Raw genomic sequence first — 24591 nt, 5'->3', positions numbered from 1 at the left:
CCTGCAGGACGGACCGTCATAGCCATGACGGACCGCCACAAGCTTCGTAATCCCACACTTGGTCAGACTTCCCCGTCTTCCTTCAGCAGCTTCTCTACGCTGCCACCTACGAACCGTCACAGACACGACGGACCGTCATAAGCTCCGTAGGTGGTCTCTTCTGCATTTTTTCGCTCAAAATCTCCGCTTTCAGCCTTGGACAGATTTCCTGCAAAACAAAGAGAAACTTATATCAAAATTAGCACAAAAAGGCTTTCGGACACATTAAACTTAAGGAAAAAGTATTAATTATACCATGAAACCACGGTATATCAGTCTCAACTTATATTTTCATCATTCTTTAGCTCTTGTACACGTTTTAGGTGACTTCTTGTTGCAACAAATTTGGCGATGAATCTAACAAACTTGCAACAAATTTGGCGATGAATCTGGCAAACCTTTTTTACACATATATTTGCATTTCTTTGTCTATCATCAAAACTTTAATTTTCTCTGTTTGTAGAATTATCAGATTCTAACAGAGGTTGTTAAGGGCACATACCTGATGAGGAAGATATCATCACATAGAAAAGCAGAAGCCTTAGTTGTAAATTGGTTTCTACCTCCTTGCCGTAACTTTATGTTATCACAACCGTCATCGATGGAATTATTGTAAAGAATATATGAGTAACCCTAATGGGTAGAGGGAGAACCAATTTATAGAGGTTAGATTTAATCTGGTACATCCATCAAGTAACCAATGTACGGACAAGATATGTTCCTTTAAATACTATTTATGGTAGTACTTAGGTTACAAGTAAATTTGGGCCATAAGTAAAAAATAATTAATAATAAATAATTATTATTATTACACACCATGCATAAAACAAACAGTTCTCGAATCCTCAGAGGAACCCTCGCGATTCATTCAGAATCTCATGCAGACAAACAAGATATGCTACCTGACTAACTCAACATTATGGACTCAATAGAACCATTAAAACATGAATATGAGGTCTCTTCGATCAAAAACTCGTAAAAATCAGAAGAAACAAATATAACGCCTTTAAAAGACCAAATCAAGCTTGGGACCTCTAAAAATTCAAACAAGAGCCCCTCTACTATTATAATCATCCCCAGAATCTAACGGAATTGTTGAAAGCTCGATCCGAACTTCAAATGTAAATGTTGACCAGAGTCAACCCAAGAACGATCCAATTTAGGACCTCAAATCCGAAATTATTGAGTTGTACTTGTTAATTTCTTATTTGAATATTGTGTTAGTCATAAGCAATAGTTGAGTTGCTAATTTCTATCTTGTGCTTTTGTAATTAGTTGAATATTCTCTTAGTTATGAAATGGGTCTTTGACTATCTTATTAGTCGCATACTTTAATTGTTTTTCGAAGGGAGTGATCAACTCTAGGACTTGCTCATTTACTTTACTTTAACTTGAAAGAGTTAATTGAGTTTACGAAAAAATAAAAACGATGAGCAGGATTGATTTTCCGTCGACTCTTTGGACCGACCTATCCGTCAATCTTTTTTCTATATTTTAAGTAGTGGATTTTGTCCATGTTTGAAACAGTTCTGTTTTCTCCATATCTAGAATCAATAATTTTATTGGAGGAACAACTGAACTGAATCCTCCCCTGTGTAATATTAAATGTTGGTGTATATACATGTTAGAACTTTTGGAAGAAAATAAAAAGATTTTTTCCTTGGGATAATAATGTCAAATCACGATTTTAGTGGGGGCTTAAGTACATTGACTATTAATTACATAATCCTCTAAAAGGATATATAAATAAAATCATTAAATAAGATCACATCTTTTTTAAGATATAGTATTTCACTAGAAAAACAATTGGTCCCAGTATTTTTTTAATTAGAAATCTACTATAAGATAAAGCCTAATTGAGTAAGATAGCTATCCACAAAACCTTTTTGAGTATTACTAAAATATATGTTACTCTTAATCTAAGTAAACAGAACCTTTTTGAGTATTACTAAAATATATGTTACTCTTAATCTAAGTAAACAGATGGTAAGTTCATTGATTTAAGTAATGATAATATTTTATTGTTATTTTTATAGATATTTTGATTGAAACAGCATGAAAAGAAAAAATAATAATATTTTCATATGGAAAAAATTAGGAAGCTACTCATTATTTTAATGAGAATCTGTTTCTGAAGGTGCATTTTTCAGTGAGCTAGTTCGATAAAAAAATTATGCTGTATAAAACATCTCTAACTAATTTATGATAGAAAAACTTTTATTTCTAATAATAATATTATATTCTTATCCATCTAAGTCTTCCCTCCCTCGTCTCAAGCTCATCAACCCAGTCCTTGCAAATCGCTAGACAAAGATAATTTGATTCTGCATCACCTTTTTCCATATCCAGGGCACTTGTATATTGTCCTAAACAAATATACTGAATTTAGTGATGCATAATGAAAGAGTTGATTTTTCAAATTCACATTCAATTGATAGTTATTATTTTTTTTTTTAAAAAAAAAGTAAATTTCAAATTAGTTTGAGTCACCTATGACAAATCAACCCTACAACTACGTATTACTACTGCTTATTAGAAAACATTTTAAATTTCTCAGAGATAATCCAAAAGGAAAAACAACTTTAATTTTGTAGATAAGGTTATTTATCCAATGATGATCTGAACATGATCACCTTGATAACTATTTAGAATTATAAAATAATACGTGTTGAGATAATGGCCTGTGTGACAAATCTTCCAATATATGGTACTTTTATGGCTATATTTTAAGGATAATTTTTGCAAAAATCTATTATGATAAATTTAATTATGTTTCATGGTTATAGTTTGTATATTTATGGTTTGTAGCTAAAGTTTAAGTTGTCTCGTTTGTATAATTTGGAGATTTGTATAATTTGTGGGCATATTTTTATAATTAAGTTATTTTTGTATAAATTTGAAATAACAAATTTATACAATTACAAAAGTCAAAACTGTAAATAGTTAGTTATACAAATTATATTATACAAACTTCGAATTATACAAATTATATTATACAATTTTTGAATTATATACAAATGTGTGATTTATACAAAACTAAAAAGCTGAGTCACGTAATTATAGCCAAAAAGTAGGTTGTAAATTATAATTAGGCAAATTATAACTATGTTAACGAATTAACTAGTATATATTTACTTATACACATAAATTTTCCTATTGGGAAAACGGCATTTTTAGTTCCTCTGTTGACTATATTCTTATTTTAGTCCTCGTGTTATCTAACTTAGCATTATTAACGTTCAATTATATCAAGTAAGTGATTTTAGTCCTTCAACTTACAGATTCAAAAAAAAATTAACAGATAGTTCAATGCTAAAAGGGGTAGTTCAAATATTTTCTTTTCAATTCTCTCTCTTTGAAGAACAAGCTAAGTCTTTCCTATCTCTATCTAGAAGAACAAGCCCATCGATTTGAGCTACAATTTTGAAAACCAACTTGATAGAAATTAACTCTCCCTCTTACACCGACGAACGATAAATTATGAAACGAATGATTTTTTTTTTAAAAAAAATATGTTTTCTCAAGCAATTACTTTAGAATATCATAATTACCCCGTTTAGCAATGAACTCTCTGTAAATTTTTTGGCTATGTTAGTTGAAGGACTAAAATTACTCACTTGATATAATTAAAGATTAATAGTGCTAAATTAAATAACACAAGGACTAAAATAAGAAATTAGCATAAATATAGGGATTAAAAATGTTGTTTCCCCTTTCCTATTTTTTAGACAAATATCAATTACCCCACTATACATACTGAAATCAAGAAAATTGATACTGTAATAATTAATTATAATATCTCATAAAGATAAAGCTAATTATTTCCTACTTTATTTTTTGTTATAATGATTGAGTATTTTTTTGTTATAATGATTGAGTATTTAGTGTAGAAATCCATGTAGATATCTCACGTAGAGAAATCAAGGATTGTATTCATGTATTGATAGTGTTTTGATATGTTGATCAATATTGGTAGTATTGATCAATATTTGATATATTGATCATATTGATCAATAATGATGTTATTGATATGTGATCAATTATTGATGATTTGATGAATAATAATGTCAAGTACATACTCCTTATATAGGAGAGAATTAGAGAGTCCTAAGTTATAGAGTCCTACTACAATACTGATTACTACTATAATAAAAAAATAATTAAATCCTAATTGTGCTATAATTTTAATAGTTATCTAATCCTAGTCATAATATAATTGTAATCATAATTTAATTATAGTCAAAACATAATCCTAATAAATATAATTAGTCTAATCCTAATGTGAATTTAATTCTTCAGCAGTGTTGTAACTCATTCGTCAGCTTCGTCGGATCTGTTCTTTCGACATGTTCCAATCCTCAGCTTCCTTCTTCATCATCACTTGCTGAAACAAGTCAGTCAACTGTGTTGGGCCTGTTCGTTTAACATGTTCCAATCGTCAATTTCCTTCTTCTTCAACATTTAAGTTTTACTGATGGCCCATTAACATAAACGTTACAATATTTTTTCATTCTCAAAACTCAGAATATGAGTTTAGTATTCCTACCCAAGTTGGATATATACAGAAATAGCCTAGTGCCTAGTGCCCACCCAATCATCTTCACCTGGTGTGCTCCTATTTTTACAAGCCCCAACTTGTACTACAAAATATATTACTATGATATAAACCACTTCCTATTGCATTTCCTCATCTTTCAATACCCCCAAGTCTAACCAAACTCTTGTGGATATGGGAAGGAAGTGTTCACGTTGTCGTAATATAGGTCACAATTCAAGAACTTGTAGCACTTTCAAGTTAGGTGCTAGTGCTAACTTTGTTGGTGGATTAAGGCTCTTTGGAGTACAACTAATTGACATCTCTTCTTCATCTTCCACATCATCATCATCTTCCTCTTCCTCTTCTTCTTCTTATGATATCCACTTGAAAAAAAGTTTAAGCTTAGATTGCATGTCTTCCCCTCAAGTATCTATTTCTCCATCATCATCATCATCACTTGTTACTCTTAATGAAAAGAGTACTACTTGCACAAATGGAGATTATCTATCTGATTGTCTCTTAGGTCAACCCAAAGAGAGAAGGAAAGGTTTGGAATAATTTTTTAGATATAATTATTTGACTACTTTTTAGTGGGAAAGGTTAGTATGAAAATAATGGTCAAAATCATATTCAGTTGTCAATACTCAATAGGACTCCTTACCAAAAATGAGATGGACTATCAATTTGAAAGAAACTGGAGTTACATATATAATTTAATCGTTATAACCATACATCATATTCCTCGAGAAAGGAAAATTAGTTTAAGAAACGTGAATAATTTCTAAAGAATTGTTCCAAATGTTTTTGAATTAGGAGTTGGATGGACAGAGGAGGAACATAGGAGATTCTTGATGGGACTAGAAAAGCTAGGGAAAGGAGATTGGAGAGGAATTTCGAGGAAGTTCGTCACAACAAGGACTCCAACACAAGTAGCTAGTCATGCTCAAAAATATTTCCTCAGACACTCAACTCATCTCAACAAAAAGAAACGTCGTTCTAGCCTCTTTGACATGGTATGTCGAATATATATACTCTCTACTTTTCATTAAATAAATACTTTTGTTTTGTTTTTCTTTTTTTTTTAATTATTTTTAATAGTTAGTCTCCAATCGTTCTATTTCGTGTCTTTGGACCTCATTAGGGAGAAAATTTTTATTTTTACTCTAAAACTCAGCAAAAACATTTTCAATATGAAATGAATATTACTATCATGTGTTAGTTGCAATTGAATGTGTGAAATGAAATGATACATAGGAAAGGAGGAAAAACAAAATGGAAGAAAGCAAGGGAGATTATGGAAATTCAACAAGTTCAATTAGTGAAGAGATAGCATTAGCAACCAAAGATACTCTAATTTGGTCATCTTATTATAAAGCCCCACTTGATTTGGAGCTAAGCGTAGCAGCTACAAATACCTTCCTGATTGGAACTACTGTTACTTAATTCTAACCCAAACTGCCTCTTAATTGTGTGTGTGTATATATATATATATATATATATATATATATATATATATATGCTAGCTAATTAATGAATCTATGTGTTTCAATCTAATTGTACCATGTAATTACTATTTGCTAGTATATATATTTCAAGTATCTTATTGATTTATTCGAGTAGAACAATATAAACATCCTTTTTAATTTATCCAAATTATGAAACGAGCTTGATGAGAACAATAAATTATTTCAATTTTTTTTTCTCCACAAATCACTTATTAGAACCAAAGTTACTAAATTCGATCGAATTCATAAAATAGTTAACACTACTTTTTACCTTGTTACTTTATAGAGTAAAACCCTTGTATTAGAACAAATCAAGAAAAACAATTTGGTCAATCAATTACTCGCATTTTTCACTTCTACAATATAACTCTGTAATGTTCAGATGAGGAACCTTCTTAATTAATACTCACCACTTTAATTTTGATTAATAAGCACCTTATTAATACTTATATACTTGTGTTTTTTTTCTCTTTTTTCTTTGTCGTGAAGACGTCTATTTTTAGCATAGAATACATAAATTTGCTACCAACTTGTCAATTATCACATCCCATGGTCCATTCACTTTATAAGAAATAGTCGCTTGAACCAACAAGTAACCACACACCACCACATGCGCGCATTTTTAAAATAGTAAAAAACGTAAGATATAAAAGTGTTTTATTTGATACTCAAAGTGGTACGCATAAGTTTGAACTTCATAAATTAATATAATAAAAGTAGGAAATTGCATAACAATTTCAAAATATATATATAAAATAAGTGTAATCGTATGTAAAATTACTTCATCTTAGAGTGGTAATCAATTAACATTAAAATAAACAAAAATAGGAATATTCATTTCAAAAGATTAATTGGACTTTTTTTAGAAAAAAATGGAGTAGAAATTTATAAATTAACAAGGAACTTAGAATAAAAAAATCAATCAAACCAAAATAAGCGTTAAAAAATGATGCGCTTTTACTTTGTTGTTAGCATATTGGTCTTCTTTCTTTTTTCCTTTACCCAATTAAAGATAAAGATAAATAATAAAAATATTTTAATTTTTAAGTCCAAAGAGACAACTGAATCAAAACAAATATTGTGTTTCACTTTTGTCTGCATAATTTGAACAAATAAATAATATTCTTCTTAATCATTAATGGTCTCGTTCTTTATTAAACATCGTGCTTTATTTGCCCTTTTAATGTATAGCGTCTTTAGACTTTATCACTTACTTTTTTAGCATTTGATAACATTGACGATTGAGCTCATTGTTAGTGCACTAAGCTTACAATATTGAGGATTATGCCAAGAGGAGGAACACGATTGTTGTTGTAAAGTGTGAAATAATCGTCTGTTTTATTAGCTTCTTTTTTTTCTTCATCAAGACATATTTATAAGTCATCCTTTATATCTCCTTATGAGAAGCCTAGAGGTTTTCTATGGACCCCTACCCCAAGTGAAACACCATTGAATTGGTTGTGATAACAAAAATCAAATTATAAGTTGCAAAACCAAACAAGCTACGTATATAAGATGTTGTCATTGCGTAGTGCGTGTTTGTCTTAAAGTGAAAAATATGCTACCATGCATGTTAAATGGACTTGACTTATTCCGATGTTAGTTGAGTAATGGGTCTAGATGATTGTAATTTGTGATGTGCACAATTCCAAGGCTCACTCAAATAAATAACAATGGATGGCATGGCAGCATCATTATGTTTTTTGGCCCACTCTTGCAAACCAGCTGTTACTTTTACACCTAGGACCACAACTTTAAAGCTTTTTCTTTTATGCAAATTGGGTTAGATTGTCGTATCTATGAAACAAACATATGCACGACAAATTTGAATGAGTCCATATATGGGATAAGGTCAAATTTTGACACGTTTCGACCCTCAATGCCATATAATATCCTGCACATGTTTAAGATTCCTCATCATCCTACCATTTTATTTCCAATGAAATGATGAAAAAAAAAACAAAACTTATATTCCTTGGAGTAGTTAATGTAACAGATTTGGATGCAAAGGGCTTTTTACATTGAAGGTACAGTAACTTTTTAGAAGAGTTGACGTTTGGACGAACAGGACATTCTCTTACTCCTCTGAATCTATATTGTTCACGTCTGAAAAATAATGACATTTTTTTGTTGGGTAACGTAACTTTAAAAAAACTCATTCTAATGTTAATAAAATGATTTATAAGCACACAAATATTTATCGCTTATTTTTATATCACAAGTTTCAAAAGTCTTTAATGAAATCCTCTCGAGTCAAACTTACTTATATAAAATGGTACCTAAGGAATTTCAGTTTACGCTTCTAAAAAACAGCCTGCTGGAACAAATACGAAAAAAGAAGCAGAAATAAAATGACACCCCATACTTAAAGTGCATTTACCTTTTGATTTCTTTGCATTACTTCAAACTCACTTGTAGCAACAAAAAAAAAAAAAAAAGAAGAAGAAAATACTGTCATTAGTACATAGAATCTTGTTTCATACACTTGCAAATAGATGGTGAGAGAATCTAATTCATTTCCCAAACGATGTGGTTATCAGGAGAAAATAATAATATAGAAAGAATCTGTTAAAAAGTAAGCTTTGTAAATTCATCATCTGTGTTCTTCCTTTAGCTTTGCTAGTTAGAATAGCAAATTCATTCTCAAGTGCAAACGTTGAAAATGAGGTAAAGTGCTTAGGTAGGAGTTTGGAGTACATGCATCTTTATGCACTGACTTCTCCACCCAAGAGTTCCAGGATCAGTTCCATACACAGCTATATTCTTACAGTCATGTGTTCATCATCTATTTACAGACTGATATTGACACTACCCCAGAAAAAACAACACTAACATCAAACTAGAGAATATAAACAATTGCATGACAGATGGACATCATCGTATGTAGCACCTAATTGGGAAGTAATCACGTATCAAAAAATAAATGCCAGAAGATGTTGGCAGATAGGTCAACGGCTCTACATTCTGCAACCTCTCTCATGTATCAAAGAAGAATACCTGACGTTGGTACATAAGAGCTTCATGATTATAAACTGTCCAGTCAGTCAACCTCCTTTCCTCTCTTCTCTTCTAGCATCAGAATGCCATCAGGTAACATTGAGATTTTCTTTTGATGTTGCTTTTTTTTAAATGCAACTATCATGAATCACGGGATCCTTGGATCAGTACACTGATACGCTTAGAACTGTCTGCACGTAGGATATCTCCTTTGGGTCCAATCTGGGATGAAAAATTCCAACATCTCAACTTTAAACACAGGCAAGTATTCAAGGGAAAATGTAACCAAGAGAGCTAATATATAGAACTGCAAAAAGACCAGTCATTCTTTACACCGGAAAAGTTACCTCATTTGGAATTTCAGGCGAGAACCACCGCAGTAGTACTCCAAGATGCACAACAGCAGGAATTAGCTTGAAAAGCAAAGGTGTGGTCACCTGTAGCATTCATTTGGAGCACTCACATATTAGCATACAAAACAAAAATGAAAGATTAAATAGAATATCAAATTTATTACAGTTGAAACCTTTTTCTAAATCTCCATATTGGCCCATTTAATAACTCATAAGTTGTCTTCATCACCAAATTATTAGTTTAGTTGTCAAAGACACATTGCAGTAATACTTACTCCAGGTTTGACTGCTAACTTTCACCAAAGCATTGCAAATATAATTTCCAACCTTAGTGTGATTTCACCGGTATGTTGTTGTATCTTTACTTCGGATAAAACATTCAAAATTCAGACTCCCCCAGAAAGGACTGCAAACTACACATACTAAGAAGTGAGGAGTGTTCAGGTTAAAACTGAGCTTTTACAAGCCATGTTGAACACTACTCAATGGACTACCCTTTCACATGCCAACTTTCAGCACTACTCAATAGACTCTTCCTGAACTACGCGTATTTGAGCACTAAACAACTTTTCCTTCAAGTTTGGCTGCTAGATTCAAGCCTCTAACTAAGACTCCTTAATGTAGTGCTCGTAAGTCTTCCATATTTTTTTAAGCAGCAACTCTTTACCTCCCCAAAGAAAACATGCATTGTCACATGTCCAGATTCTCGTCAATTTATCACTCAGAGAAAGGTAAATAAGTATCAAAGCAAGAAGGCAAGCAAAACGTACAACACTCTCAGAAGTATATAAGATACAGGAACTGTTGCTACAAAAGAGGATTAACAGTAAACATACCAAGCTAAGTGCAGTAGTTCCCAGAAGCAGCATATACACTTTACCCTGCAGCATGACCGAATTTCATTACTAATCTCAAATCAATAGCCAGATAACTCAGCAATGATTGATTATGCATAATCGAGAGTTGCAACAAGAAAAACAAATAATAGTAATTATTAGTAATTCCATTTTGATACCATCAAGTCGCACAAAATAACTACAAAATGGTAATTGAAGGGGCTAAATAATTCAGCACCTCAATTAGATGCAGATTTGAAGCACGGCTAAGAAGAACAAAAGCAAACTCTCCTATTTGAGCCAGAGACATTCCAACCTGGGCATACCATACAACAAAAGAGTCCGTAATGCAAAATTATGGAGAACAGATACAAATAGATGCTTTGTATATCAAAAAGAGTTCAAAAATTATGACCTCATATGATCTGGAAAACTTACAAGAATTGCAGCCTTATTGGTGTAACCAAAACCCTTGACAACTGCCGCAACTACTACAGTTTTTATAACAATGACCAATATAACAGCTGCTACTAAGATATCGATGTGATTCCAAAGAAAATGAACATGGATAAGCATCCCAATGCTAGCTAAAAAAAGAGCAGCAAAGAAGTTCCGTATAGGTTCAACCTGAAACAAAATAAAACCAAGCTAAGAACAATGCATGTAGAGCAGATGCTGTAACAATCTAACCATAACCAAGGTCCAAGAGTATGTGAAACCCACATCTTCCAACATGCCTACAGCTCTATGAAACTTTTAGAGAAAATCAATTCCTCAGAGAAGGAAAAAATATATTTTCTCAGATGGAATATTATATAATTCTGGAGAATTAATTGCCCAAATAAGGCGGAAAAGGTCTTATAGAAAGGAAAGTTATCCCAACTTCTGAAGATGGAATATTATATATTTTCTGAAGAATAAGTGCTCAAATAGAGCGGAAAAAGTTTTATAGATAAGGAAAGTTACATCTACAGGAGAATCTTTATTTTCTTTCAATGAGCCTGACCAGGGCTATGCCAGGTTGATTAGACTGGAATGAGAAAACAGATAGGGAATCCCACACTGCTCATTGCACAAGAAATGCTTGTTTATTGCTCTAGTACTCCTTATTGATTTCCATTAAGGTTGAGTCGCATACATTGGATGATTGGAAAGAATATTTTTGAAGGCATATCTAGAAATATTTGGATAATTGGAAAGAATATGCACATCTAGAAATATTTGGATAATTGGAAAGAATATTTTAGAAGGCATATCTAGAAATATTTGGATAATTGGAAAGAATATTTTTGAAGTCATATCTAGAAACAAACTCTGCCTTAAATTTAGATCTCTTTGTAGCTTTTTGGTGCAACCTGGTCTTAGTACATGATCTAGTTTAGGGGTGACATGAGTGGGTTGAGGCTTGCCTCCGGAGTCTTATGTGATAAGAAGGTACCACCAAAACTTAAAGGTAAGGTCTACAAAGTTGTGGTTAGACCGACTGTTGTATGGGGCGGAGTGTTGGCCAGTTAAGAAATCTCGTGTCCAGAAGATTAAAGTTACGGAAATGGGGATATTTGGATGGATGCGGGCATGTTAGGAGGGACAAGAATTTGAATGAAGATATTTATATGATTCCAGTTAACTTTCTCAAAAAAAAGAATTTGAATGACGATATTTGGGACGAGGTGGGAGTGGCCTCAGTGGTGGACAAGGAGAGGGAAGCAAGGTTGAGATGGTTTGGACATGTGAAGAAGAGAAGCGTAGATGCCCCAATAAGGAAGTGTGAGAGGTTTGCGATGGTGGGTGTAAATACAGGTAGAGGTAAGATGAAGAGGTATTGGGGAGGTGATTAGACATGATATGACGTATCTTTGACCTTAGATAGAAGAGTTTGGAGGTTGGATTAGGGTAGAAGGCTAATTGGTAGTTGAGCGAACACTTCTTTCCTGCTAAATAGGCTCGGTGATCTTATCTGTACCTGTTTTGGCACTATTCTTGTAGTTTCATGTTTATCTTTTTCAATTACCACCAGTATTTCTGGTACTTTGTTTATCACATTATTTCGTTGTTGTTATTGCTATGTTTTCTGAATGCTATGTATTGCTTTGTATTTAGCATTCATATGTTGTTACTGCTTTCATTTTCATATTCCCTTTTTTTTCTTCAAACTGTTGTACTCAAGCCGAGGGTCTTTCAGAAACAGCCTTTCTATCTTTACGAGGTAGGAGTAAGGTTTGTGTACACACCACCCTCCCTAGACCTCACTTGTGAGAGTACACTGGATATGTTTGTGGTATTTCCAGACCTTTATAGACTTACTTTGCTGCCTAGGTCCTGTTTGGCCTCCAACAGAGAACATGAAGGTTGGAATTTCCACTTTAGAGGACTCTTAAATGACTGGAAAATGGGAAGGCTTGCTAAATTTCTGGCTACAGTAGAACCTTTTCAAGGTCTGGACAATAACAACCATGACAAGCTAATTAGGAAGATTCATAGTATGGGAAACTTCACACTCCTCAGTTAAGTCATGTTAGCTCCACTTCAATTCTAGTGGCCAGCAAAGGGGTCTATGGCCATGGAAGCAAACCTGAAAAACAAATGCACCACACAGTGGCTTCTTTCACTTGGTTGGCAGTCTGAGAGGATTATCTAACCCAGCAAAACCTCCAAAAAGTAGGATCCCAGTTGTGCTCTAGATTGTTTGTTATCAGTGTGGAGACTAGACAGAGAGTATCAATCATTTATGATTTGCTTCATCATCTTACGGACCAGCTATGACAATTCCTTCTGAATATGGTGAGACTAAAATGGAGCATGCCAGGGTGCAGAGATTCAGCTAAAAATAATTCAGATATCTAATAATAGAGCTGTGAAAAAACATGCCAAAATTTTGGTGGACTATTTGGAAGGAAGGACTGCATGAATTATTAGAGTAAGTTTGAATCTTTAATTATTATTAAGTACTGATGCATATCCTTGCTCTTTTGGGTATAACAATATAGAGTCTGTGATAGACTTCTTGAATCATTAAACGTTCAAGAGTGATGTAGACCAGTAAATATATTTAATGCTTTTTCTAGTTGCTGACTGTTTAGCACAGATATCTTTTAACGATTAAAAAAACATATGCCTAAAGTATATTTCAACCTACCTTTTGTTTTGATTTCAGAAATCATTGTATCAGTCTCAAATTTTCTTTTCATAACCAGTTTTTTTTTTTTTTTTGATAATGGTTAACGTGATAACTGAATTTACCTTGGCGCTTTCCACACCGGGGTTCGTTGGTCGCCCGACGAGCACGTGGAGTATCAGTCACAAATTTCTCTACTGATTATGGCCAAAGTACCAAAAATCATTTTACCCGATCCAAAACACTAACGTCGTGTCGTCATGAGTGTGACCCAATAAATGAAGAGTCTTGAGCAACTTACAAAAAAATCATAGACTAAATGGATTTGATTACTAGTAACTTTTTATCACAATTGCGTGCATATATGTTAGAAATCATTCAACCCTATGAGCAAAATGCAACAAAAGAAAGCAAGGAAAATCGAATGGACCAATCCCGATATCACAACCCCATAGGAACAATGAGATCACCCCCAAAGGACAACTTCAGCATTGAGGAGTCATAAACCGACCACATAACCCTGTTGAACGTATTAGTTGTCCGCTCTCATGATTAATTTGACCTAACTCTAACAATTAGAAGCTAAGGAATATATTAACCAAGGAAGAGAAGCTAAAAAATTAACCAAGGAAACAACACATAAGAACACTATTATTGGGAAAACTAATTTAGAAAAAAGAACCAAGCATAGTCCAAGTTATTAGCTTCATATGTAACAACTTTGACCCAACTCTTAAAATTAGCTCCAAGCATGAACAATTGAAATGGTCTAAATATACCCTTAGGCAATTATAAAGGTCCAAACACACCCTGACGTCGCTTCCCCCATTGGTGCAGGGGACATATTTGGACCTTTTCAATTATTCAGGGATATACTACTATACTTGAACCATAAGATAATGGTAGGGGTATTTTTGGTCCAATAGGTTAACGGAGGGCATTTTTAAACCAATCCAATATATCAAAGTTTGGACATTTTTCATTTTGTAAATGATGTTGAACTAGTGATGGAACTCATAAAGTACCTTCCAAGAATAAGAAGGGATATTATGTTTGTATGTTGTAAATATTTTGCCAGCACCCCCTTGTTGACATTTACCATTTCTCAAAGAAGTCCCTAATCCCAATTTAGTTGGGGCCCACCAAATGAATTCTCTTCTATTTATTACAGTCTAGATGATTATTAAAATTTTCTAATCTATGAATCCGTTAAACTTGTCTTCTCTGAAAAACTAAAATGTCATCAATTTTTATATTTGTTCCCTTTAGATAATCTTCAAAATTTTGATAGGCTAGGTGTCATTGAGAATCTTCACCTTGAAAGATAGTTCAGTATTGTGTGCATACATAACAATAGCAAAGAGAAAGAGAGTGAGAGACAAGGAAAAACAAAATGCAGATGAAAAGTACAAGACGACAAACCTGTTCCAGTGTATGTTGAGCAAAATCGGTTGTTGATATCATTACCCCGGCAGCAAAAGAACCCAGCTCAAGACTCAATCCCAGTTTATCACTACACTGAGATGCAATAGTACATTTAATCGACAAGTAAGACATTTCTAGGATATACTAAGAGTTAAAAAGGTTGAGAACCATTCATTTTCTATTCATAGATACGAAAAGGAGACAAACCCAAGCAACAAGCAAACAGAAAGCTACAGATGCAAGTTGATACAGTTCATTAGTCTGCAAAAAGTTCAGTAAATCACAGTCAAACATAGAAACAGCTGTGACATAAAGGATGTTTTATTCCAAGAGATGCAAAGTTACCTGTGAAGATAGGCCTATCATTAGCCTAAGAAACCAAGGTACACATGTGCGACATAATACTGACAAAATGGTCAAGAATATGAGCAGAACTACTAATCTGCAATGAAAGGAATAGTAGCAGTCAGGGGCAAGATTGACATTTAACTGTTTAATCCAGTCAATAGCATACAAGAATTGAAAGAAGATGAGGAAATGTGCTTTTTGGATTTTGTTGTGCTGCAGCGAAACTAATAAACAGAACTGGACTTTAGATTTATGGAAAGGAAAGAGGGAATGTCTCCTGTAATACATATGTTGTGGGTATGAGATATACGTCCTAAGTGCTTATAGAGACATGCCACCCTGAACCAAAATGACTCACCAGCTGATTTCTATTAGTTTCGCACAAATCCAAAAGGTCAGTTAAGTAGTAGTTGGTGGTTTTCACACTTAAGCTGTCAAACTAATATGAACCAGTGCAGTTTCACCTCTCAGCTTTGGACCGTCTTTTTAAACATGTAGAGACTTAACTGGTCAATGCCGAAGTCTACATTGGAGCTACTTCAATGAAGACGCAGAAAAAGGTTTGGGAAAAGCTTCAGTTAAGGTCTGGAGCGTAGCCTCAGCTGTACTTTGGCGGTGCATTTGGGAGAAAGGAAATACAAGAACTTGTTCGAGCAAAAAGAATCTATAATTTAAATGAAGTAAATATCAATCTCTTTATTTCTTATTGGTGCAACATGGATTTAGTTAAAGATGAGGAAACAATGATTTTTTAGCTTATTATACAACCTGTGATGCAGCTATACTGTAAGACTATGACTAATTTTTTGAAACATATTACACAAGTAATGATGCAGATATATGATACATACCTCCCAACAAATATTTTTTTGCTGGAAATAAATAAAACTACCTTTTACTGAAAAAGGAAAGTGTCAAACAAGGTAAAAGATTAAGATCAACTTGAAAGCAATTTTGTTTGGCGTCATAATTTCCAGATAAACTAACATATATATCATAATCTCACCTCCAAGAGAAGACAATTCAAACATCTGGTATATGGACACACAAAAAAATATTTAATACATGTAACAGCATAGTTGTTTCACATAGATTTGAGTCTATGTTCCAAATTCAGAAATCATTCGATAATCACTGCTTACAATTTTGCCATGGAAAACATTCCTTGAAGTGCACCAGAAGTACCGCCAAGAATAGGAAGTAGTGCAAATAGCAAACCAACAGTGCAATCCTGGAAGCCACAGACATCTCAAAAAATTAATCAGGCAAGGACTCTTAAGAAGAAGAATAAGATAATTCTGATGAATAGAATTTCTTTTTTGGTATAACATATCCATGTGAAAGATAGCACCGAACCAATATTTTGTCAAAGACATATTTCAAAAAAGGACAGCTGGGACAGACCTGCAGAATAAGAGTTCCAATGGTGACTTGCCCATACAGGGTATTAACACTATTTCTTTCCATCAGAAATTTCAACACCTGTTATTCATATAAAGATCTTCAATACATTTATAAGAAGCTTTACAAACTTAAAAAGCATAATTTGCATTTGCAACATAACAGTCCATAATATCTAATTCAACATTCAAAATGCATTCCCTTACTCTGTTTTTCCAATTTTCCCTATTCAGTAATAAGCAAATTATGACAGCAAACGTGTTGTGAGAGGGAATCTGTAGCAGGTGCAGGTCAGCGAATCTCAAAACAATTTTGTAGTTACTCTATCAAAATTCTTGGTTCTTTAATTCATCAAATCATATTTCTTAGCAGCAAGTTAAGCACAAAACCGATACAGGCAGAAACAAAATGCCTATGCATCATGCATTGTGATAATGTTCAAATTGAAGTGAATCCCACTCCACATCTTATTAGCACACTTTATTCTATCAAAATACATCTTTCTTCAATACACCAGTTTTCAGATTATTCAAAAAACTTTTCCTATGATCAGGTTACTTCCCGTCTTCCAGCACTCAATAGAGGTCCTAACATTTTGTATAAGCAACCGATATTGGGTACCGAACCCAAAAGAGAAAGTGATTCATGCATGCTTGGTAGAAATTTTTATTCTCCTTTCCGTAATTATACCTTTGTAAATTTAAATATCAAACTGAATTTTTTTCAATTTTCCTCTAGGAACAGGAAACTTCCATTATTTGAGAGAGCTATTCTCAGTTCTCACCCCTGACAGGAAACTGAATAAAAGCTCATGAAAAAATACTTGATGGTACAATGGATTAGATTGGAAAGATAAATTCAATAACGACATCGACTTGCCACTGCTGTCGAAGACATTGATAAGAAAACGCCGACAAAAACACCTTCAGATGCTTCCCCACCGCATAACTGCAAGTATCATTGGTTCGTGGTTACAAGTAAGTTGAAGGAACTATATAATAGAGATGCGCAGTTTTGCATAATTGGATTTTCAACAATTAGGCCAACAATTCATAAATGCAAAATCTCAGAGCTGAACTACATGTCGAACAGGTAGCTCCCAAAAAAAAAGGCGATAACAGAAATTCCATACCGAGGCTGTTATACCAGACAAACACATAAAGAGAAATATTTGGAGTAACCCTCCTAGCACCGCAACAGCTCGAACAATGCGAAGCTGTAGTTACAAATTAAAAATTCGTATCTGCTTTCACTCAGAGAGATAAAGTACAAAATTGTCTTAATTTAGAAAAGCAAAAGCAAACCTTCGCTGTAGAGAACTCCAAACCCAATGCAAATAGAAGAAAAATAACGCCAAACTGAGCAACTGTTTCCACCTGAATGATGTAACCGCTGGAAATTAGGAAACACAAACATAGAAAACCTAAGTAGAATATCCCATTAGACCATTAGTACAACATTCCATGGTGGGAATCCAAAAGAAAACTTAATTAACATAAAACCATAAGCACAAATCTATCAGGAGGTTAGACTGTAGCCATAATGCAGCAGTTTTGAACAGAAATTCAATTTCCAGCAAGTGGTAACGATAAGATGGCACTAAGCAGCTCTCCAAATATACAAATTTGCATCTCAAAACACTGAAAATATATGCAACGACTCATTAGCCCTCTTAAATTACATACTGCTAAACAGTAAGGGTAACATGTTCAAGTCAATACAATTCAGTGAGGGGATAAGTGCAATAACTGAGTGGACCTGCAACAGACCTGAGAGACTAACTATTCTTTGAGGAAAAAGGACTAACATCTAAAGATAACTTTTTACCCCAAAATAATGAGGAACTTTAAAGTAAAAAGAGCAAGCTAACCATCCTTCATGTGGTGGCAGTTAAACATGGGCTAAGTGGATACTAAGTCATAAGAACAATATCAAGAATAAATATAGTTTTATTTTCTATTGACTGGGATGAACAGTTCAGCTATATTTGATAGTTTATCGTCCTAAGACTCTCAGATCATTTTCCTTCAAAGGACACTGGGAAAAAGGTAGTCCCACTTTGTTACGAGAATATGCAGTTGAAAACAGTGGTTTTGTAGATATGGTCAAGGTTTGTTGCAGTCCCATGATGCAAGAGGAAGGTTGTTAGATAGTTCATGTTTCTATTATTATATTTAGTGTCCCACTCCCCAGGGACGGAGTTACCCTTGTCCGTGGGGTGTCAAGCGAGACCTAGTCACCTACGTTGTATAGATAGGTCAGATTTTGATTCGATACGTACATATATATTATTGTTGACACCTCTTGAAACAAGGTGAAGATATAGTGCAACAGTTGAGCAGTTACATAAGTGTTCGAACCTGCTCAAGGTTTTTTTACTTCAGTGCTTCTTTTTTCATTTTTTTGTGTGCTTACATCTTTATATTTAGAAACCCCTCAATAAAAATCTTGGCTCCACTACTGTCGCAGTGTCGCTCCCACATTAAGAAAAATGTATTATGTACTGTGAAAAGTACAGGTATAAATAGGGCTCGGTGCAAGACAATAGTTGAGATGAATCTTTATAATATTTTCTCTTGTGCCTTATTTCACACATTGTAACAAAGCACTGGTGAGAAACACACAAAAGAAAACACAATCAGACAATCACCATGCCTCAAATTCCAGCGACATTGTAGGATTGTTTTGCATCATCTACTTTTCCTTCCGTAGTTGTGCGAAAACTAGCACTACCACAAGGTATGTAATCATCCTATACCTAATCCTAATCAGATTCTCTGGCAGCAGACACCATGTGCGCCGTCAGAAGCTAGGATTCTGGCTAGCCAGTAACTCGACGCGCTAGTGCATGAGGTACTTTTTCGGCACCTCCATGGCAGGTTCTTCTGAGGTGGCCTCTTACCACTTCCGACGCTACCCATAGGGATTTGTGGGATAGCAATTGGTGGAACAGTGTTGAATCGGTGTGACAGTTGATTTCTCTTCCTTTCTTCACCGTTTCGTCCATTTCATTGACTTTTGTGTTACTTGGTGACCTTTTTGCTGAATCTCTCTTCAATCCAACCATGCCTTTTAGATTTGATGTTTTTGGGTAGGCATTAAGCTTGAATTTCTAATTTCCATGTTTTTTGTTCCAAAAACAAGTTCAAGCCTAGTGATTACTTCATAATACTCAGCTCAAGCTTCCTCGGTAGAGTTGCAGTGCAAAAGTCAAGGAATCCCCACTCACTCAACTAAAAAGGCTCAAGCAAGTTGGGAGAAGGTTTGTATTCAATTATGTAATATCCTGTGGCAAACTATTGAATCCATGTTAATGTGTTTCTTTCGTCCCAGACATATTATTCAGTTTGGGAAAAAGCTTGTACCTTTAGACATGTCTCATTTTGTTGATGTGATTCCTCAAATGACTAACTTAATTAAAGAATCGAATTTGTCTGCTACTTCGCGGCAGGTATAGCAAGTCGGGGAGGAATTTGAGAAGCTGTGAAGGGAGGCCACCTTCCAAGGTGATGCCATCCCTAGAATATTTAAAGAATAAATTAACTAGATAATTTCAAAAAGTATAAATACACTAGTCATGGAGGTCCTTCACAGAGGAGAGTCGGTGTCTCTTAAAAGAGTTTAGGCATAAAGCATATAGGCCTGACCCTGATAGGTTATCCATGACCCTGTATCGGAGGGGTTTGGGACTTACTAAGCCTGACTCAATTGTTCCATCAGTTTGCAAGCATAGAAAGATGTTCAATGCCTCATACATTGCCTGCATCCCCATTCCCCAGAGAAGAGAGAAATAGAGTTGAAGGACTTCAGGCACATAAGCTACGTGGGAAGTTTCTGCTATATTGTTGTTGAGTTGCTCACTAATCACTATGGTGATGGGGAAGTTAACAACAACCACAAAGTTAACATTTACACAGGAGGCAGAACATTAATGCAATAAAGATTGCAAATAAGTTTTTCCTCAATGTCCATGAAAACTAGACATTGAGAAAACATTTGATCATGCCGATGGGGAAGTGTTGGCATTTGCTGATTATAGTAGTGCTGGTTTTTGTTGATTGATAGCATCTTATTTACTAAATGAATAAAAAGTATTTTACATGATAACACCATCTATACAAGTTACTTTAATGAATCAAAAAATCAACATACCTGCACCATTTCGCTGACAAAGTTAAAACCCCCAGGTCCAATTACAGATCCTGCTAGCAAATATCCTGTGAAAACCTGAAAGATATTAACAGGATAGGACTTACTTGTTTCTGGCAGGTAATGCTTAAATTAAAATGTGTAAACGCAGTCAAGTAAATACTATCGACATCTAAATTAGCACAAGTGTAGAAGAAAAGAAAAGAGGCTGTCAAATTAGCAGTAGAAGCATGCAAAGGATGAGTTATCACACCGGTTGTCCAGCACAGGCAAAGGCAATCCCACCGCATGTTGCAGAAACAATGACAACAACGAGATCTGATATCAATCTGCCCATTGATTTACAATAAAATCAGTTCACTTAATAATATAGCTCCTCTTAACATAATAGTCTTCCTTTTCACTAAATTCAAATGACCAGGATGGACAGAGTTATAACTAACCTTAAGTCTAGCTGCAGCACCGGAAACTTCGACTTGCGATTCGACATGATGAAGACATTATCCTGATGAAGGAACAGGAGGGAAGCTACCAGTTAGTAAATCATGGTCAAGAATCCATAACTATCTCTTACTACAACCGATGCTCCTGTGCAGCCTATTACCAGACCCAATTCTTTCTAGATGCAATAGTTACCTTTCGATCAATCAAGGTAGGTGTATCTTCAGCTCCATTGTCATTCTCCAAGTGGAAAACATCATGCAACTGGAATGACCTAATATAAACCAGTAATACCAACAATTTTCAGTCTTTTAATTTCCAATAACATGGAGACCACTGAAAGTAGCATAGCGTGTGCCAAATATTAGATTAACCTTACTTTTCCTCCTTTGTCTCATTCTTCTTGGGCTTGACCCTTGCAACAGTTTCCAAAACAGCCTGAGAAATGGAGCATTTCAAGAAATGTTTAGTTGCACTAAATAATTCCTCTGTTCACTTATCTTCACTTTTACTTGTCACTTTTAATATATCAAGAGAAGACAAATATTTTTTTCCTATTTTACCCGCAACATTAATTATGTATTCCCCAAAACATTTTCCAGGACCTAAGATCAATTAATATGGGTATTATGGTAAAATACACATATTAATCATTGTTTCTTAAGAGGCGTGCAAAGTCCAAGGTGGACAAGTAAAATTGAATGGAGGCAGTAAATTTTGGAATCAGGTCACAGGTCACAGTTATTTCCAAACGTGTTGCACAACCATTTAGAAAGCAATTGAAATAGATACAGTTTTCTTCCTTATCTCAATTAGTAGGACCACTAGAGTCCACTCCTTCCCCACACTACGAGTGAAAGGAAAATGTAAAGACGACCATTAAAGTAGCCCAAGCAAGACTAGCTATATCCATACGAACTATGTCCCCAATCTCTATAAATATAATGGAATTGTTCCATTATTCCTCACTAATGATAGTGGAATTAATGGTGCAGAGTCAAAAAGTATGACAATCAGACAATGGGAAGAGACATCCTAAGATTCTTCTCCGACATTTCTTATTCAAATTGCAAGCTACATGGTAAGCAAAAAATAGAGCCTTAAGCTAAGGAATAGTGCATCTTTTAAAACAATCTACTAGCTCAATAACTCAATAAAACATCCAAGTTACTAATTATGAGAATCTTTTGTTACCATAGCAGCTATGTTCATTTGTATCTAGCTTTTATGAATAAGAACAATAAACTCCAATATCAAAAATCTTATTTCATAAATTGATAAACTACATAATAGCACTTCATTCTTTTTACTCTCCAAAGGCAGTCAATGTTTAATTAGCTATTCTTGTCAATTGCAGATTTACATCTCTCCCCTTGTCAGATGTTACTGAAAATAAAAATATCTATATCAAAAGAGCAACAAGCTATATATTGCCATCAGGACCTACGCATAAACAGACAGTAAATATCACAATACCATTTAGCTCAGAAAAACAAGTTACTTCATTTTCATCAAAATTGTGTTATGCCTAACTTGAACTACAAGCATCACCGTTGTCATGCATTACAACTTGGTTTATCCGAGTACATGGATGAAGTTTCAGTCCAAATATGAGCAGAACAGCACAGGACCTCACATCGTAACACCAACCTTTATCTCCTTTGAGTAAGAGAAGCTCAATCAGTTGGTAATAAAAGATTCATCAACGCATAACTGTAGCTAATTGACCAAGAGAGCAAAACAAAACTTACAGGAAATGAACAGCCATCAGAACTAGAATGTACTTTGTCAGAGTAGATGTTCCAATGGCAGAGCCGAGAACTCATCCTTGAATAATAGTTCCCATTTATAGCTAAACTCTAGTGAATAAATATATAAATAAAAACCTCAACCTCAAACAAGCCACTAAAGCCACAGATCAGAAATCATACTACAAATACCCTATCCAAGCACTATTTCAAGGAACAGATAACAGAAGAACTATCACAATACCTCCTTCCAACTAAAATTTCAGTAATTTTTTGAATTTCACAAGTCCAAATCATTTTCACTATTAGTCAATTTCAGAAAACTGGAAGGAACTAGGGACAAACCTCTTGCTCCGCCACGCTATTGTTGAAGCTTCTGTGATCAGTTACTGAAATTAAAACTAAAAAAGTAAGTGTATCAAGAAAGGTCAGATACGACTGTTACTGAAGCCTAAATCACAACCAAAACTTTCTCCATCACTGGAATTAGAGGCAAGTAAGTGTATCAGAGTTTAAACAAGCAAATGAAAAAACAGAAAATCTTGCAGCGTATATGTAACAAGACTATCAGTAGTCCAGAAAGTAATTCTACTAAAATTGTTTCCAAAAAGAGAACCTATAATCAGAGTAGATAGAAATAGCTACTCTAAAAACATGCAATTTTAGTCCCGCAATGCATATTTTGATCGATTTAAGAAAGGCAAAGTCGAATTTGAACTAACCATCTGTCTTGTCGTCAGTTTCATTGAACTCCTTTTCGAGAGCTTTATCGATCATTGTAGCAAAGGTAGATCTAGACGAGTTGAACTCAGAAGAATTCAAGACATCATTTACATCTTGAGGCTTCACATCACGATCAGCATCAGCATCAGAGAGGACGCATTGCAAAGAGAAAGGGAGAATGAGGAGAAGGAAGAGCACTGGCACTCGCATTTGCATTTTGGTTAGGTTAGAGAGAGAAAACTCTGATGAGGGTTTTAGAGAGAGAAGGAGGGTTGTAACTTGTAAGTAGAGAAAAGGAAAAGGGTGCGGTGAGTGGCAACCGATTGAAGTTAACTAACCGATTGAGAGAGAAAAAGCAGAGCCTCGGCCACCGGGACAAGTTGAGTGGAAGTACAAAAAGGTCCTCCTTCACATTCGCTTCTTGTGATTTCCGTCAGGTGTTTCCACACCCCAAATCTCCCAACAGGTCAAACCTAAGTCACGTCTTTTAATTATTATTTTCACCAATTTTTTTAACGTGATCCCAAAGCAAACCATCGTAATTGTAAACCAATGAGGCGGGACTGGATGGAACCAATTTTTTGAACGTGATCCCAAAGCGAACCATTGTAATTGTAAACCAATGAGGCGGGATAGGATGGAGGCTGATTAACCCTTTGCGGAGCGGGATGGGTTAAAGATCGTATATAAGTTGAAGTTGATTTTAAAAAAATTTATGTCACATGGGTGAATTGCAGATATATGTTATTTTATGTGAATTCAAATTTAATTTTAATTTTAATTTGTATATGATATAAGAATGATAGATCACTATTTATGAAGATAATTTCTTTAAAACTATTAAAATATTCAAGATAATAAATGAAAATAGTTAAAAACTAATTTAATTTCTTAACTATTTTTCAATTGATCTCTAAAAAATAAAATTTTAAGTCATTATCCATAAATTAATAGAGCTTAATAAAAAAATAAAT

The 24591-nt window shown here is 34.2% G+C and overlaps 2 protein-coding genes across 8 annotated transcripts; one reads left to right on the top strand and one right to left on the bottom strand.

Annotated features, from left to right (window-relative positions):
• Positions 1-4547: 4547 nt before the first annotated feature.
• LOC101265743 (transcription factor MYBS3-like) lies at positions 4548-6187 on the top strand. Its single transcript, XM_004242920.5, has 3 exons — positions 4548-5123; positions 5390-5589; positions 5831-6187. Exons 1-3 carry the CDS (start codon positions 4769-4771, stop codon positions 6017-6019), a joined length of 744 nt encoding a protein of 247 aa, XP_004242968.1. The 5' UTR covers positions 4548-4768; the 3' UTR covers positions 6020-6187.
• A 2460-nt stretch (positions 6188-8647) lies between these two features.
• Positions 8648-24305, bottom strand: LOC101265449 (K(+) efflux antiporter 4). Of its 7 annotated transcripts, none has more exons than XM_069286804.1 (21): positions 23617-24079; positions 23240-23283; positions 22898-23005; positions 21526-21584; positions 21342-21420; positions 21149-21210; positions 20959-21034; positions 20709-20783; positions 17861-17932; positions 17689-17772; positions 17436-17504; positions 16560-16637; positions 16298-16386; positions 15153-15249; positions 15015-15068; positions 14805-14900; positions 10706-10894; positions 10506-10583; positions 10268-10312; positions 9426-9515; positions 8648-9300 (listed from the first exon to the last, which is right to left on the bottom strand). In XM_069286804.1, exons 1-21 carry the CDS (start codon positions 23831-23833, stop codon positions 9220-9222), a joined length of 1842 nt encoding a protein of 613 aa, XP_069142905.1. In that variant the 5' UTR covers positions 23834-24079; the 3' UTR covers positions 8648-9219. The 7 variants fall into 7 exon arrangements, with proteins under 7 accessions (XP_069142905.1, XP_069142904.1, XP_004242967.2 ...); XM_069286803.1 differs by having other exon boundaries at positions 23240-23295; positions 23617-24066; XM_004242919.5 differs by lacking the exon at positions 22898-23005 and having other exon boundaries at positions 23617-24238.
• Positions 24306-24591: the final 286 nt, after the last annotated feature.

This window comes from Solanum lycopersicum, chromosome 7 (assembly GCF_036512215.1).
Source record: "Solanum lycopersicum chromosome 7, SLM_r2.1".
In the NCBI taxonomy this organism is placed as follows: domain Eukaryota; kingdom Viridiplantae; phylum Streptophyta; class Magnoliopsida; order Solanales; family Solanaceae; genus Solanum; species Solanum lycopersicum.
The sequence above is the reverse complement of the archived record's forward strand: the minus strand, read 5'-3'. Positions and strand labels throughout refer to the sequence as shown.

Coding starts and splice junctions, on each gene's coding strand:
- LOC101265743 (XM_004242920.5), top strand. CDS start 4,769: ATGGGAAGGAAGTGTTCACGTTGTCGTAATATAGGTCACAATTCAAGA. Junction 5,124..5,389: donor ACCCAAAGAGAGAAGGAAAG/GTTTGGAATAAT, acceptor TTTTTGAATTAG/GAGTTGGATGGACAGAGGAG. Junction 5,590..5,830: donor GTTCTAGCCTCTTTGACATG/GTATGTCGAATA, acceptor AATGATACATAG/GAAAGGAGGAAAAACAAAAT.
- LOC101265449 (XM_069286803.1), bottom strand. CDS start 23,833: ATGCAAATGCGAGTGCCAGTGCTCTTCCTTCTCCTCATTCTCCCTTTC. Junction 17,773..17,860: donor TGGAGTTCTCTACAGCGAAG/GTTTGCTTTTGC, acceptor TTGTAACTACAG/CTTCGCATTGTTCGAGCTGT. Junction 15,250..16,297: donor ATGTTTTCCATGGCAAAATT/GTAAGCAGTGAT, acceptor CTTTCATTGCAG/ATTAGTAGTTCTGCTCATAT.